Here is an 18427-nt window from a genome sequence, read left to right on the forward strand (position 1 = left end):
ATAATAACAATAAATATAAAAAATGAGTGTAAATTTTTAGTAAATAAATAAAAAAAAAAGATTTAAAAATCTCGGTAATTTGATTGGTTGGTGACATTGAAAATCATATAATAATATATAATAATACGCGCGTGTGTGTTACGTGCAGTAAAAGGTCAGCTTTAAACATAGTAATTGCCAGCAGTTAATTCTTGCCACTCACGACAATGTCACGTACAAAAATACAATTACTTATCTATTGTTTTATCAAACATTTGACTTTTTAATACCGATATTATTTTTAAACAAAATTCTAAGCCGGACACTCCGCCATTATCTTCCCGCGCTAATCCGTCGCTATTTTAATTTAAATAATTTAAAAAATACTCGTGAGTTTACTGTACACTGAATGATTTCATGCGCAGGCATACATATATATACATATAGACATATATAGTGAAAGCTAGGGAAATAGAGAGAATAGTCAACGTGCCAATGTTTTGCATGACCACACTTATGACGAATATTTGCCTGATTCAAGATTCTCGTTATAGTATTTCGTAATTAAAATAATATTCATAAAAATTTATCAAAATTTTCCATTGTGATTCGTAAGTACGCGGTCTGTAATTCTTTTAATTTTCATTACATTGATCACCAATTTTATTGTCATAGTTAGTGATCAATAATTGATAAATTTACCCGGAAAAAGTAATTTAGATCTATAAAGATCTACGGAGATCTTAAATTTCTAAAAAAGATTTCCAATTATCTCGAATTTTCGATGATTTCAGATCTATGATCTCACGAGATCTTGCAAGATTCCACAATTATATCAATAGATCGACAAGTTGTAAAGATCAATTTTTTTTATTTAGAATAATAACGACATCGCCGGAGATCTCCAACGATTACCGTGAATTTCAACGAATCTTCTTATAGATCATTTAGAAAAAATGCCCTGGCAACTATGAGATCTAACTAGATCGTAGATCTGTCAGGAGTAATGTAGAATTTTTTTTTTCAAAAATCAGATCTCCGTAGATCTACTGTAGATCTCAAACTTGGTATAGATATCAAATCCCTGACGATTTTGCAGATCGGCAATGATTTGAGATCTACGGCAATTTTAAATAATCTCTGATCTGACTAGATCATTCAAGATTTCACAACAACATCAATGAAGATCTATTTAGATTTCGCAGATCGGCGTTATAAAGATCATTTTTTTTCAGGGCTAAAGATGTCACCGAAAATCTCCGACGATTTCCGTTTTCCACAAATCTTCTTACAGATCTTTCGAAAAAAGATCCTGGGAACTATGAGATCTATCTAGATCTCCATAGATCTGTTAGAAGTAACCTAGATCTGATTTTTCGATGAATCAGATCTCCACAGGCCTAGTGGATCTCAATTATTTTTTCCGGTAGTCCATCAATTAATCGAACGTCAGGTTACCGATTTAACTTAATTTATTTTTTTTACAAAAAATATATAAAAAAAAAGATTTCATTTTTTATTTTTTGTAATAAATCATTACGATTGATATTTATTATTATATATAAGAAGGCTTCCGTGCGCGCTGCTAATTCGCGTGCTCGGCAAGCATGCGGGCAAAAGTTCTTACCAGCTGGTACCTTCTCTGGTACGGGTGTTTTTAGAGGGTGGAGAAAATTAACGAGAACTTGTAACTAATCTTTATTGATAGCCCGATACAATAGTATGGATTTCAATGAGATTAAACAACTTGTTTCATTTATTTTTTTCTTTTCTCAATTTATTGGCTCGGGAAATAATAAATCTTGGTCGTTTTTAATTAAATTAATTAATTAAAGTTCACAGGTTTAATTTTTCGATTTCATAGGAATATTATTTAAAGGTTTTTCTAAAATTTCTTATATATTTTTGTCATAAGATTCGATTTTGAATTGAAAAAAAAGGAAAATTCCGTTTTTTGTAAAAATTAGCATAATTTTTTGAATTTTTCAAATTTTTAACTTAATCTTGCGGTAAATTATTAGAAAATAGATTTACTTTGACCGCTTAATATTAAAAAACTTCGAAATTTCAAAAATTATATTTTTCCAATCAAAATTCAAAATTATTCATCGAAAATTCAAATCTATGAAAGTGTGATTTGTTTTTTGTAAATATCTCTATAAATATTGAGTTATTCAAAAAATATAAAGAAACCTTTTTTGTAGCCCTTTAAATTCTCCACAAAAAAGGTATCTTGTAATTTTTCAAAAAACTGAATATATATCAAGATATTTGGATTTTAATATCCCAAGAGTGATCTAGTAATTCAGAGTTCCCAATTCCCTAGATTTTGGATCTCAGTGGCCGCCAAGAAAAGTACAAAATAAATTTTTCTTGTCTTCCAAATAATTCCAAAAATCCATAATGAATAAAAAAAAAACCACCGAATTGCCGTCAATTTTTTTCACTCGCGAAAAAATTCCAAAAAATTTAATTAAACAATTCAAAGAAATCTGTTATATTAATGGATATTTGCGTAGATAAAGTTTCTTAGCGAGGCATAACATAAATTATGCATAATAATTTTTGACTAAAACACATATATATATAAGGTTCACCTCAAGCACATTAATTACGGCCCATATTTAGCGTTAAGATGAGACGGTAATGGGGAATGTAACTTAAATGAGATTAAAAGACCGTCGCAATATTTAACGGTGTCATTTAGTCAAGCAATTATTTTCTCATTAACGTGTCATCTTCATTAATTCAATTATTTAATTAAAATAACTCATTATTTCCTTTACTGTGCTTACTATTTTAATTTATAATAATAATAAAATTTTAAAAGAAAAGGTAATGCGAGTAAATCTACAGGAATAAGACACTAGTACTTGTAATTACTTTGAGTTAAATTATAACCACTGAAATCATAAAACACTCGTGGGTTATTGCAGTGGTAGCAAGTAAGGAAGACTGGCTTTTTAAGTTAATGACTTGAACCTTGAGCTCTTAAAATTGCAGAATTACTGTGCCCTTGTATTTGCTCACTTTTTTTTTTAATCCCGTTCTCAAATTTTTTTTTATTTTTCTCTTTACTCATCTCATGTTTGCCGGAAGATTTTCATGAGCTAATATTATTTTAGTCAGTCCTACAACCATGAATATTAATGACCCTTAATTATTACCTCAAATAAAATTCAGTTTTTTTCTCTGGAAAAAAAAAAAAAATTCTTTCAAATTGCAAAGCTTCGTATAAAATTTTTTTTTATTTGATGATAAATAAATTATGTCAAGGGTATGATATTTTAAATTATTATTATTATGAACTTATACTCATCTATACTTTTAATTTTTTTATCAAGCACAATTACCCGCTATCTATTAATTATTAACACTCATTTAAATATTACATAGTAGAAGTACACGCAAAAAAAGTCGCACATAACCAGCGGCAATTCCTGAAAGAATAAAAATAATAAATAATACAATAAAAAACAACATTGTTTATTTTAAACAAATTAACTTCACTAAACAATTATTTATTAATTCATTATTAATTAATTAATTTATTTATTTACAACGAATATTTACAAGCACCAATTTATTACTCCTAACATAATTATCATAATAATATCTCTCTTCTGAGCCATTATTTATTTTATTTATCACTTCAACACGAATATAATTTTTTAACGATAATATATACACATATATTTATATACATATATATAGACAGAAATTCGAGGCATGAGTTAAAATTTTTTTATTCAAAAATGATTGGTCACCACTTCTATAAAAATCTAAGGCAAGTTGGTCGACCGATTTTGTAAACCATAAAAAAAAAAATTTTTTTAGGGCCCATTTTACCCTAGACTCCATTTTTTACAAAAAAAATTCAAAACCAAATTCTTACAAAAATTTTTTTTTTAATTCTGACCCATTTTACCCCAGAGTAAATTTTTTGATTTTTCAAACAAAAGTTTCAGAAATTCCTTAGAAAAAAAATTTGAAGTGACCTGCAAACTCACCAACTTACCCCACTTTTTTATTTTACCGACAATTCGTTTTTTAAAAAAAAAAAATTCGTCCAAAAAAAAATGGTGACCCATTTTACCCCAGCGTAAATTTTTTGATTTTCCAATGAAAAATTTCCGAAAACGAATCCTCAGAAAAAAAATTTTAAGTGACCTGCAAGCTGACCATCTTACCCCACTTTTTTTATTTTACCGACAATTCTTTTTTAAAAAAAAAAAAATTCGTCTAAAAAAAATGGTGACCCATTTTACCCCAGAGTAAATTTTTTGATTTTCCAAGAAAAAATTTCCGAAAACGAATCTTTAGAAAAAAATTTTTGAGTGACCTACAAACTGACCATCTTACCCCACTTTTTTTTTACCGACAATTCGTTTTTAGAAAAAAAAAATTCGTCTAAAAAAAATGGTGACCTATTTTACCCCAGAGTAAATTTTTTGATTTTTCAATGAAAAATTTCCGAAACGAATCCTTAAAAAAAAAAATTTAAGTGACCTGCAAACTGACCAACTTACCCCACTTTTTTTTACCGACATTTCATTTGTCTAAAAAAAATGGTGTCCATTTTGGCCCACCCTCTCTGATATATATAATATATATGCATATAAATATATGATTATTATCATTATTATATTATATTATATGAGTTGAAGGTGTATTGGTTTGGCACCTCGACAATTTGAAATATTTTTTGGCAACATACATATGTAATAATCAGTTGTCAAGACAAAGTCATATACAAATACTGAAACCCAACAAACCATTACTATTAACAAGAACTGCAGTGTAACTTAAGTTACACTGCACTTGTTGTTATTAGTTAAATTTTTGGCTTGGACGAGACAGACAGACGCACATGTATTATTTTTATACTCATGTCTGGGTAAATGGTGTGCGTGTTGCGTATGACGAAAAGTTAATTAGCTACAACTGACGGGTTTTAAACTCATAACTCGCTGAATAGAACAGAGGAATTCATCATGTCACCAAATAAACGTCTTCCCACGTAAATATATTATTGCATCATATATATAATATACAATATACTCAGTACGGCCAGTAACAGCAATATATATTTATAATATATTATCGCAAAACTAACATCCATTAACATCCATACGCACCTAATTATACTCAACAATATATTTTATATATTGCACTGTCTCCCTAATTAAATGTATAACTATTATTATTATTATTAGTATTGTAATTATTATGATAATTATCAATATTAGAATTAATTATACAGCGTTCATATTTTCCTTCACGAGTTGGTTTCGTATAAATATGTCAGGCCAGTCTCGTTCCCGTGGAACTTATTTATATATTTTACTCTATTTATTTATTTATTTATAGCTATTATTTACAGGTTTTAGTTATTTATATATGTATATATATATATATTTATTATTTATTTGTAATAAAGTTCGTTTGGTGAACGATGATGATTTGGCTCTTGAGCATACGTTACATATTGCCTCTTAATTCATTTAAATTAACTGATTTTTTTCTCTAATGTAATGAAACCCTGAGAATGATCCGGAAAAAAATATTCAGATATGATCAGATATGAAAAATGATTCGATCTGATCATTTATCGTTTTATATTAAATATCCTATGCTACTATAGCTTCATATATGACTATTTTGATCATATATGATGATATCTGATCCTATATGTTAATGCCTGATCAGGCTTAAATTCTTCTATGACCATATATGAATATCTATTAATATGGGTGATCAGGCCCAAAGTCATATATGATCATATATACCCATGTATGAGCCATAAATGATCATATGAATTTTTGTGTTCATATATACACATAAATAATCATATATGATCATGCTTTAATATATATGACCAGGCCCTAAATCATGTATGAAAAACCATATATATTCATATATATGCTTATATATGCCCTATGAACTGATATATGTCCATATGTATTCATATATATGCTTATATATGCCCGTATGTGCTCATATATGTTCATATATGCTCATATATGTTCATATATGCTCATATATGTTCATATATGCTCATATATGTTCATGTATGCTCATATATGTTCATATATGCTCATATATGTTTGTATTTGCTCATATATGCTCATATATGTTCATATATGCTCATATATGTTCATATTTGCTCATATATGATCATATTTTAATATATATAAACAGGCCCTAAATCATTTATGATGAACCATATATATCATATATGCTTATATATGTCCATATGTGCTCATATATGTTCAGATGTATTCATATATATGCTTATATATGCCCGTATGTGCTTATATATGTTCATATATGCTCGTATATGTTCATATTTGCTCATATATGCCCATATGTGCTCATATATGTTCATATTTTCTCATATATAATCATATTTTAATATATGTAAACAGGTCCTAAATCATTTATGATGAACCATATATATCATATATGCTTATATATGTCCATATGTGCTCATATATGTCCATATGTATTCATATATATGCTTATATATGCCCGTATGTGCTCATATATGTTCATATATGCTCATATATGTTCATATTTGCTCATATATGTTCATGTATGCTCATATATGTATATATGTGCTCATATATGTTCATATAAATCCATATATGATCATATTTTAATATATATAAACAGGCCCTAAATCATTTATGATGAACCATATATTTCATATATGCTTATATATGTCCATATGTACTCATATATGTTCAGATGTGCTCATATATGCCCATATGTATTCATATATGTCCATATAAACTCATATATTATCATGAATGATCATATATAGTCATATCTGCCCGTATCTACGTATTTTTTTCCAGGCGAGGTAAATAAAAAAAAAAATATTTAAAAAATTGATTCTTTAAAAATTAAATTAAAGGATGACGACGCTGAGTTGATATTTTTAATTAATTTTATGTAGAGAGCATTTAAATAATATTCTATACAATCATTGTTTAGCTACAAAGGTTTTAATTATTAAAAGTGATAAATTTATAGCGTACGAGGCGACTTTTATTTTCAGTGGCGATTAAATCGATTACTTTTATAATAAATAACTCTTTGGTTTTATTTTTAGAGATAGTTAATGGTATAATTAAACTTTGGTATCGTGATTCGGTGATTCTATGATAAGTATCGCGAAGAAAAAAAAATTTTTTTTTCGTTTTCTCGGTTTTAGCTCTTCAGCCTTTTAATTCCTAAGACAACATTAAAAAATAAAAAAAAAAGGCCGTTGAGTATCAGCTCGACGCGAAATAAAATCGTATTGAGGAAAATGATTATGATAATAAATAATAAATAAAAATACAAGTATAAGCTCAGTGATTGATTAATTCTAAACTTTTTTTGTAAGTTTGTGTTCGTAACAACACGAGCGAGAGTATAAATAAACGAGCAAACTTTGGCGATGTATTAAATAAATAGTTCCTATTAATGAAATAATTACATGATATGAAGTAGACGTTTACGGTAATATTTATATGACAAGTATTCAGCATTATAAAATATCTTTTATGCGGTAATATAAAAAAAATATATGACAATATTTAATTTATAATTTAATTCAATATTGATTATTATGACAATTGCATTTAATTGCTTGTATTTATTTATTAATTTTTTTTTTTTATTTAAAATCTAAACTTCGTTTCGTCTCAGAGGCTGCTCCCGTACTCGCTCGATCTTCTTCGATCGTTGTGTTTGATGTAGGTCGCTGTGTACATACTTTTTGTACGGTCATCATACCTAGAATGCCAACAACAACAAAAAAAATTTGAGCTCGTATTTTACTGCAAAATTATATGAATAATTTCTAGGGGCGTGCGAATAATCTGTGATTCTGAAGTTAGCAGACAATTAGTAATTTTCGGATTTTTTTTTCAACAAATTGATTACAAAAAAATAAAAACTAAAAATATGCACGTATAGAAAATTTAAAAAACTACAGGTGCAATTTTTTCAAATATTTTTTTTTTATAGTTTATCGTCTAAAAAAAAATCCAAAAATTATTAGACGTCGGCTTACTTTAGTATCGTGAATAATCTTCGAATTTAATCGTTCGAAAAATTTTAAGTATTCAAAATTTTTGGGATTTTTCTAATGAACTTATTTTGAAATTTTGAAATTTTTGAATTATTGAAATTTTCATAATTTTTGGAATTCATAATTTGTCAAATTCTTTAATTTTTGAATTACTGAGAAAATTTGAAATTTTAATAATTTTTGAAATTCATAATTTGTCAAATTATTTGAAATTTTAGAAATTCTTTAATTTTTGATTTACACAAAAAAATTGAAGTATTCATAATTTTTGGAATTCATAATTTGTCAAATTTTTCAAATTCTTTAATTTTTGAATTACTGAAAAAATTTGAAATTTTAATAATTTTGGGAATTCATAATTTGTCAAATTATTTGAAATTTTAGAAATCAATTTTTGATTTATACAAAAAAATTGAAGTATTCATAATTTTTGGAATTCATAATTTGTCAAATTATTTGAAATTTTAGAAATCAATTTTTGATTTATACAAAAAAATTGAAGTATTCATAATTTTTGGAATTCATAATTTGTCAAATTACTTGAAATTTTTCGACTACTCTAAAAATTCGAAATATTCACAAACAATACGAATTATTCGATCAGAATTCAAATATTAAATTTAAAATCAAAATTTCAAATTTCGAATAAAAAAAAAAAAACCAATAATTCCACATATTCTATTACAATTTCCTATAAATACCAGCGTCGAATTCCTTCGAATAATTCTCAAGTTCAGTAAATTCACCCGCCCCTATTAAATTCTCTAAAAAAAACTAACTCACTATAAAATTTAATTTATTGAAATGCACCAACCTCAAAGACGGTCTTCGTATATCAAGAGTCTCAAGATCAAAAGGCTCTCTTCTGCAGAGCGAGCAGAATGCACACTGAAGTGTGTTTTTGAAAGCCTCCCGAAAGTCGCGATTGAAGTAAGCGTAAATAAGTGGATTTAGGGCGGAATTGGTGTAGCCGATCCAGAAGACAATGCTGACGACTATTTCCGGACAGTGGCATTTTGAGCCGCACAGACTTATCGTGACATACCAGAGGAAGAATGGCAGCCAGCACAAAATAAATGTGCCCATTATTATTCCCAGTGTGCGCGCAGCCTTGTGTTCTCTCTTCATTTTAATCAAACTTTTGTCCTTGGTCGGCGTGTGCAGATGATCCGTATTTATTTCGTTGAGCGTAAGCGTTTTAGATGAACCCCCGCTGTTCAGTTCGCCATTGAGGTTGTTGAGTTCGCGACTCGGCCGGTGGCTCAGAAGCATCGCGTTCCCCATCCTGCTGTGCATTTGCTTCTCTTGTTTGTTGGCCTCCTTGAATATCGCGAAGTACGTGATCGTCATAATGGTACAAGGTATCCAAAATGAGATACACGAGGACAAAATGGCGTAGCCCTCGTTGACTTTGAACTCGCATACGTCAGGATGCAAGTGACGAAAATGGTCATTGTCGCTGGTCGTGTACCAGCCGTTGAAAATCGGTACAAATGATATGATCGCCGGCGATACCCAGCAGGCTAGCAGCATATACGCGACAACACGTTTCGTCATATTGCTCGGATACTTTAGTGGCATTACGATCGCGTAGTAACGATCTACTGATATACACATCAGGTGAAGTATTGAACTAGTGCTGAAGTACACGTCCAATGAATTCCATACGTCGCACATAAAATAACCGAAGAGCCAACGACCCGTCACCTGGACACTTAAATTAAATGTCATTGCGAACATCGCCACCAGCATATCAGCCAGAGCAAGTGATACCACAAAGTAATTTGTTATTATCCGCAATTTACGATGACGCATGACCGACACTATCACTAGTAGATTTCCAAAGACCGCGGCTATTATTATGAACCCGAGAATGCAGCCTTTGGGAACTGACACCGATAAGTCCGGCCATGGCGGCGGAGTCGTGTAATTCAAATTACTATCATCCGACGAAGAGTTCGTTAGATTAGAAGCTGACGGATCCAGTGACGTGTCCGAGGGATTTGGATCCGTCGTCGTCGCCATCCTCAGTTTGAAGACGACGACGACTTGATAAGCTTCTTCTCCTTGTTCTTGTTCTTGTTTGTTTTTTGTTATTTTATTGTTGGCTAAGAGGGGACTCGTATTTAGATTTTTATGTTTAGCTTGTGATTTTTTTAGTTCCGACCGATCGAGTGATAGGATTAAGTTACTGATGACGACGCTAATAGATGGAGGATTGAAATGGCGGCCTTCATCCTCGTCGACGAGCCGCCGCTCGACGAATCGATGACACGGCCAATCTCTGACACTTGCCAGATTTCACGGGCTCAACGGACCTTGGATGTCACATTGGCTTCTGTTCTTTGATCTGAAATTATAAAATATAAATATTGCTTTAAATATATCATAAAATATATATATATACATATATAGTCCAGAGGTTATTAATATCATGATAAATAAAAATTAACTTTTGGGTTAACTTTTAATGAGGGCATACATTTTAACCTTGCAACCGGCTATTGTTAGAACATAGATCGTATATATATATATGTAAATATATGTATGTTTACATAAACATGTTGTTTATCCGTAAATAAAATGGCTACAGAGTAATATTTGTTGTGTTAAATAATAATCGCCGGGACAAGCGAGATAATTATTTACGAATCTTTATTTATTTGTTTATTATTTTTTTTTGGTTTTATATTTGGGTCAATTATCCTATAGGTATAGCATTGAGCTGCACTGGCTGACGTGGTGGAATGTGTAGAGGTAGAGTGTCGTTGAGCCGGAGGCACCCAACAACAAGAATGCAATATGGAATTTTTACATTTGACCTCGTTCATGTATTTGTGAACGTAAATTAAATTATATATATGTAATATATATATGTATATATAAATACTGAGTTGAGGAAAAAAAATCCATTGCAGATTACATTTTTTGTGGGGATAAATAACAAGATAAAATTATGGAGAGATTCTCCATTAAATGAGTGAAATAAAATATAAGTGCACCCGAGGCAAAATGGGAGACAAGTTTTTGGTGACCAATTTTTTTTTTTTTGTTTATAAGTGGAAACATCAGCCGATCAGAATTTTTTATTTTTACAACTGTGACCCATTTTACCGTAAAATTTTTTTCAGCTCTCAGACAACGAAAATTTGAAAAAAAAATTCTTTTAATAAGAACTGAAATTGATCGACTTTCCCAATTTTTTTTGCATGAAAGTGTCCCATTTTACCCCGAGTTTTTTTAAAAATTATTTTAATTAACCCTCGGATTTTAAGATATTTTTGTCTCATTCAGTCTAGTAATTAAAATAAAATAGAGAGAGGGAGAGGGTCGCAAAAAATTTTTTATAAAATGGACCCAGTGAGCAAAAGTAAAAATATATTTTTCATAAGTCAGTAAGAGTATTTTTAAAACTCATTGCAGCTCAAGGACGTGGTTTTTGTGTCCAAGATCAGTGTCAAGGCTAAACTGAGCCTTTTGATTAAAATTTCAGCCATTTAAATCACCCGCGCTAAGTAATGAGAGTGTAATGAGATAACTCGCGAAATGGAGAACAAAAGCCGATTATTTATATTTATAAAAAATTTTATTTCCAAAAATAAAGAGTGAAAAGTATTTTCTGCCCAAATGTAACCTCGTCATAAATTTAAAAAAAATAATTACGAGACCCCGCTTAATATTCCAAGGGCCAGAGATAAAAATGAAAATAATTTTAATTATTTTCAGGGCGAGACAAAGTATGAATTTAAATTACGAGTGCCTACCAAGACATTTATACTTTCACGTCTAACTTATTTATTAACGCTCTAGATCGTCCGTAATATCCTAATAAATAATGTACTTTCGTGACTTGTTCCCGGTGGGCTAAATCGCGCATCATCTAGGAACACTCACACTAAAAAAAATCTAAAAATAAATAAAGGCGCCCAGGACGAGTCGCATTGGCGTTAACTAACAGCAAAAGAGAGGGAGGGTTAAAGATAATACGGAGGGTGTCTCGTCCGCCAACAGCTTCTCTTCTCACGGTTCAACTCTTAAGATTAATAGTCTTCGAGGTTTCTCATTCCCCTGGCAAGATCTCCCTGTAAGTCTATAATAAGCTCTTCATCATAACTCCAGCTATACTAGTCTTCAAAACTTTCAACAGCTAGATTTTTTTCTCATTATTATTTAATATTATTTACAATATTCAACAAACTTCATATTTAATTTTTATCTAAACTCTTTTTACTTGTCTATTTATTTTTTTTTTCTCCATCATTCCCTGATACTTTTTTATTTTTACAATAAAAAATTTATTATCGGCAACTTTTTTTTACGCTGATTAAAAGCACTTTGACGTTGACAAAAAAAAACGACGATAACTTTAAGTTCACTATGTGTGTGTATATATATGTACAGCATACTTATATTTTATACTACTTCCGTTAAAATTTTTTCAGAGTTTCTCTCTTTATTACAGCGTTTTTGCATTTATCTGGAAATAACTAAAGAACTTACCGGGAGAATTGTAAAATTACTCATGTACATTTAATAATTTAAATGCACACAGTATATTCGTTCTTTAGAACAATCAGCTTATTGTTTCAGAGTTTTTTTAATTAAAAAATTTTTAATTTATTTTAATGCACTTGTAAATTATAATTGCGTTTAGAATTATCGGTATTAAAAATTTAAAAAAAAAATAATTTAATTATTTCATAGATTAATGTACCATACAAATCATTTCTACGCTTTTTTTCTATTGAAGAACTGCATTATTCTTTTTTCAAGCGGCTTATTTTGCCCCACTAATCCTCTTTGTATCTAGACCACATCTAATTAATTCGTTTTCGACTTTCAGAAGTAAAAGTACGAATAATTTTTTAAAATTTTTCTAGTAGTTCATTTTGCCCCACATTAATTTTTCTACCAGCCAATAATTTTTACTCCGTACAAAAAATATGTATATATGACAAATACAATATATATGCGTGTAAAAAATAAATAAGTTTTGGGTGTATGTTGATATATATATATAAAATATATATAAGTATATGTTTGCTCGAAAAACCAATATATCACATATACGTTACATATATTTTTCGCATATAAAGGAGGAGGGGGCAAAGTGGGCCCTGTTAAATTTTCTGTACGTTAATAAATTCGGACGGATAATAAGCTTATCGAAATTTGTTATATAATGAGGGCTAAAATGGACCACCAAAACTGTTCATTAAATATAATTTATTACACGGAAAAAAATGAACTATATAAATTGAGAATGACAAGTAATATAATGATAAAATGATCAGTAAATACCATCATTCTAAATAGTAATTTTTTCGTTTATGATTCAAACGTGAATAATTACAGGATAAGTATGAAAATTTATTGTCTATGTAAGAAATATTACAATTTGAACTTTAAAAATCGTAACTGATACTTAGAAAATAGATGACACGTATGATAAAATTTGCTATTTGAATGTTAAAATTCCCCATATTGACCACCGGGTTCCGGGTTATAATTTCAAATAGTAATTTTTAAAGTTTTTTTTTTCCGTGTAAGAAAGTTACACGGAAAAAAATGAACTATATAAATTGAGAATGACAAGTAATATAATGTTAGCTCATTGGTAGAGCTCAACTGGTAGAGCACTCGGCGCGATACCGAATTGGTCTGGGTTCGATTCCCAGTTCGGGCTATATATATTTTTCTCAATTTATCTATAAATTGTCTTATTGAGAAGGTTATTTGCATGTTTGCATGTTTAGGTTTCCACTATATTTAAATGGTGTATTACCGTACGATGGACGGTGTGTAAAGTGATCAGTAAATGCTATCATTCTAAATAGTAATTTTTTCGTTTATGATTCAAACGTGAATAATTACAGGATAAGTATGAAAATTTATTATCTATAGAAGAAAAATTACTATTTGAACTTCAAAAATCGTAACTGATACTTAGAAAATAGACGACACGATTATAAAATTTACTATTTGAATGTTAAAATTCCCCATATTGACAACCGGGTTCCGGGTTATAATTTCAAATATTAATTTTTAGAATTTTTTTTTTTCCGTGTGAAGATGACAAAATTACGTTTTAAAATATCGCAGCAGACTATTAATATGACTTCAATATTATAAAAATACTATTGTTTTATAGTTATTTGCAAATATCACACGTGTAAAGAATAAAAATTTTTTGGATGGCCCACTTTGACCCTAATTTTAGATTTTTAAATTTTGATGGACGCAGCATAATGAAGTGAAAATAAATATCAAGGGTCTAAAAAGAAGGAAATGCGTAAAAAAAATGATATTATAATTATTTTCCTTTCCTCCTAACAATTATTATTTCTAAAAAAATGTATTTATATAAAAAAATTTAAATAACTATTATTATTATTATTATGGAATTAATATATAAAATCTCAGAAAAATTAATGATAATCCCGGAGATTCACGTATCTACAAAAGCCGGATATTGTGTTGGTTATTATGGTAAGTCACCGAGAAAAAAAATACTTATGCACATATATATAAGTAGGTATATATCGGTGATACAAAGCGTAGTATAAATGTATGATAAAATTCATCTATTTATATGTTTATGTACTTGTTTATAGTAATATATAGATGTGAAGTTTTATTCTATCACGTGAATAGTATACATTTATAATAATCCAAGTAATCCTAGCATTCCTATAAATAAACAGTAATTCATGATTGCCCAACCGGAACCTCGGACAATCACCGCAGTATCAACAAATCACAGTCGCGTTTTATTTTTTTATTTTTCATATTTTTTCAATGATGATGAACTCAAAGTCCTGGCCATTTACGTCATTATTTTTGTTTGTTTGGCGATTTGAATGAGCCATTAAATTTAAATATCAGTTGGCGGAAATATTTATTCTTTGAACGAACGAAAATATTTATTATTACTTTTTTATAAATGTCGGGTTTTATGTAAGTCGTATTTGTCGTGTGAAAAATATTTAGATAGAGAGGCTAAGGACAGAAAAACCCCATGGCTATTTTCCTAGATTAGCTCTCTAACAGTTAGTGAGATAACTAACTGACAGAGTGAGAAGTAATAAAAATGAAAGAAAAAAATAAAATAGAAGAGAGGATGAAAGAGTGAAAATTAAAGTGGAAAAGCGGGATAGAAAAAGTTTAAATAAAGGAACAAGACAGAGTTAAAGAGGAAAAGCAGGAAAATATTTTTAGATAAAAAAAAAACAAAAAAAAATGTCATGTTGACTTAAAAATAAGTGCAAGCCGAAGAGCTTTTTCAAATGGAATTTTTTTACAAACTAGAATCTGATTTTTTTTTACCATTAAATAGAAAAAAAAGTTACTAAGATTTTTTTTTACCTACAATTTTTTTTCCTTCGGTTTATTGGCCAAATTTAAGGAAAAAATTTGAACTTAAAAATTAATCAGTAGTTTATTTATTCAAATAATCGATTTGAAATGTGCATTCTTCGATTTGAACAGTAATTACACTGTAAAAAATTCGCGGAGTGAATGCGGATTAAATCCGGAGTGAATGCGGAGTGAATGAATTTTTAATTATTCACTCCCCTCGGAGTGAAATTCACTCCGCAGGGGAGTTTTCGCGGAGTAAATAATTTTTTATTAATTTAATCCCTCCGGAGTGAAATTCACTCAATAAAATCGAAGTAAAAATTCGCGTAATACATTATTGATCAGCTGATATGCACACATATACGCACATACATATTTAGGCACACACGCGCACTCGCACACACATGCACGCACACAATTGCACACAAACACACAATCAAACACACACACGCACACATTTGTACACACACGCACACATTTGCACACACGCACAAATTTGCACACACGCACACATTTGCACACACGCACACACACATTGCTAGCAGTTTAATATAAATTAGTATAAATTTATTTAAGTATTAAAACTCCGGACCGGAGTGAATTGGGAGTAAAATAAAATCCGCGTCACTCCGAGATCACTCCGCTAAAAACAAACTCCCAATTCACTCCGCATGCGGAGTGATTTTTTTCAAAACTCCGGAACTCCGAGTGGCGGAGTGAATGCGGAGTGAATTCGGATTTAATTTCACTCCGAATTCACTCCGGATTTTTTACAGTGTAAGACCCTCATTAATATTATTATTATTAAAATTTTTTTTTTAAGGAAGTTCATGTAATTGTAACTTTTTCGCAAGAGTTGGCGGGTAAATTTAAAAAAAATGTCCTGACTTAACCAGCGGCGGTGCTTTAACACTTTTTTAAAATGTCTTAAAATCCCTTACAATGCAGTATAAGCACTAGTAGAACGAAAAGAGGACAAGGATATATAGTAGGGTAAAGAGCGGAGCTTGCTCTCATTCGTAAAGTAAAAAAAGAAAGAAGAAAAAAGAGACTTGAAGTAACGTAAAATTAAGAGAATGCAGAGTTGCCTATCTTATGAAATTCTCAAGAGGTTTTAATAATATCAAGTACGATATTACAACTAATATATTATAAAAAGTACTTATCATTCCAATACACAGAAATTTTTTACTGGAATTTTTATTTTTCTCTGAATTATAATTCTTTAAAATAAAAATTCGCTATTTAATTTATTGCACTAAAAAAATTATTTTAAAAATTTAATTTACTGCTTTCATAATCACAATTTTATCTCATTTTCCTTACAACGTTTTTAACAAAACTAATTTTTTTTTTTACTCCAATTAAAAAATTCTCTGCTCCAGTTATAGAAATAAATGACTTGTTTACTCAAAAATATTGATTTCGTTTTAAAACAAAAAATTTTTAGATTTTTCAGAAAAATTTCAGTGGCCATATTGCCGGGATGCCCAAATAAAAAAAAATTTCGCCCACTTGACCCCCGGATCTATTTTATTTACTCAGAAATTTAAATATAAAAATTAATGAATTTTTTTCCAAATTGAATATTCATAAGCTCATGAAATTTAAAATCCTCGATCAAGTATTTTATTTATAATTCCTTTTAGTATATTTTATAAGCTCTTTACTTACTCAGTTAGTTTATAAAAAGCAATAGCAAAGTGCACAAGTCACGAGTATGGAGCCGAGCGATAGGAGAATTTACGAGTGACCAGAGTCGTAAGATCGATTTAACACCAGGTAAACTTGTACCCGACTGTATTTTATCTACTCGACTATTGTCTTCAAAAAAAATCTGGGCGTCGGTTGACCCTGCGGGCCAGCCCCGAAACTTCCCGCTGTTTTCGAGCTCAAGGAGCTTGAAAACATCACTGTGAATATATTTTCGAGCTCTCCGAGCTCGAAAATGCTATTACATGGAATCATTTTTTTATGAGCTTTTCAAGCTCTAACAAGTTACGTTTTATGCTAGAATTTAAAAAGTTAAGAATCGAAAATCATTAATGAAGAAGCGGCTTTTAAATTTTTATTCTCGATTATGTTCTCTGAAATAAATGTATTGAGGCAGAAATCAATGTCAGTGATCAAAATCAAGATTTGAATGAGTTTTGACTTAGGTCAGAGCAATAATATACGGAATATCCGAGAAAAACATTAAAGACCGGGTTTTTTCGGTTTTTTGCTGACAGTATGTTTAAAACTAAGGAACAAGTTACATGACACTATCTGATGATCGAAAGAGACAATATTGAGAAAGAGTTGGTATGACTTCAGACACATTTTAACACATTATATTTTGATTTATCCGGAAAAAATAACATAAAATGTTATTTTTTTAACTTTTCAGCGCCGATATCTTTTGAACTAATCAACCGATTTTGACGTTTGAGGTGGCAATCGGCGCGTTTTCTTGAATTCTAGAGCTGATTGAATTTTGAAATTGATCGGATAAGTCACTTCAAAGATAATCGAAAAAAACCGTTTTTTATCATTTCTTTCGCCATCGATATCTCTCGAACAAATTAACCGATTGAGATGGTTGAGGTGGCATTCGACGCGGCTTATAAAGTTCTAGAGCTGATTAGATTTTGAAATCGATCGTTCAAGTCGTTTCTGAGAAATCACTAAAAAACTAAAAAAAAAAATTATTTTTTTTTCGTAATTCGCCAATATTTTCGAGTCTACTTGATCAAATGATCTGAAATTTTCAGGAAAGTTGAGGGCCAACAAGCTCTTTCGATTGCCACCTCAACCATCCAAATCGATTCATTAAATAAAAAGTTACAAAGAGTTTACACACACAGACACACACACACACACACACATACATACATACACTCGGACATCATTCTGAAAATAGTCAGAATAGCTTCCTAGGACCTCAAAACGTCGACATCTGATGAAAACTCGACTTTCGAAAATCGGGGTGAAAACAATAACTTCCCAATTTTTCGAAAATCGTCG

The 18427-nt window shown here is 29.9% G+C and overlaps 1 protein-coding gene across 3 annotated transcripts in view; it reads right to left on the minus strand.

Annotated features, from left to right (window-relative positions):
- Positions 1–527: 527 nt before the first annotated feature.
- LOC130677965 (octopamine receptor beta-2R-like) overlaps positions 528–18427 on the minus strand; it is a 39048-nt gene continuing 21148 nt past the window's right edge. For 2 of the 3 annotated variants that reach the window (XM_057484907.1, XM_057484908.1), the window contains exons 2-3: positions 8877–10412; positions 528–7764 (exon numbers count right to left, since the gene is read on the minus strand). In XM_057484907.1, coding sequence (XP_057340890.1) covers positions 7674–7764; positions 8877–10087 — 1302 coding nt within the window. In that variant the 5' untranslated portion in view covers positions 10088–10412 and the 3' untranslated portion in view covers positions 528–7673. Of the gene's footprint in view, positions 7765–8845; positions 10413–18427 lie in introns of all 3 variants that reach the window. The other variant, XM_057484909.1, reaches the window with a different exon arrangement.

This window comes from Microplitis mediator, chromosome 11 (genome assembly GCF_029852145.1).
Source record: "Microplitis mediator isolate UGA2020A chromosome 11, iyMicMedi2.1, whole genome shotgun sequence".
Classification (NCBI taxonomy): domain Eukaryota; kingdom Metazoa; phylum Arthropoda; class Insecta; order Hymenoptera; family Braconidae; genus Microplitis; species Microplitis mediator.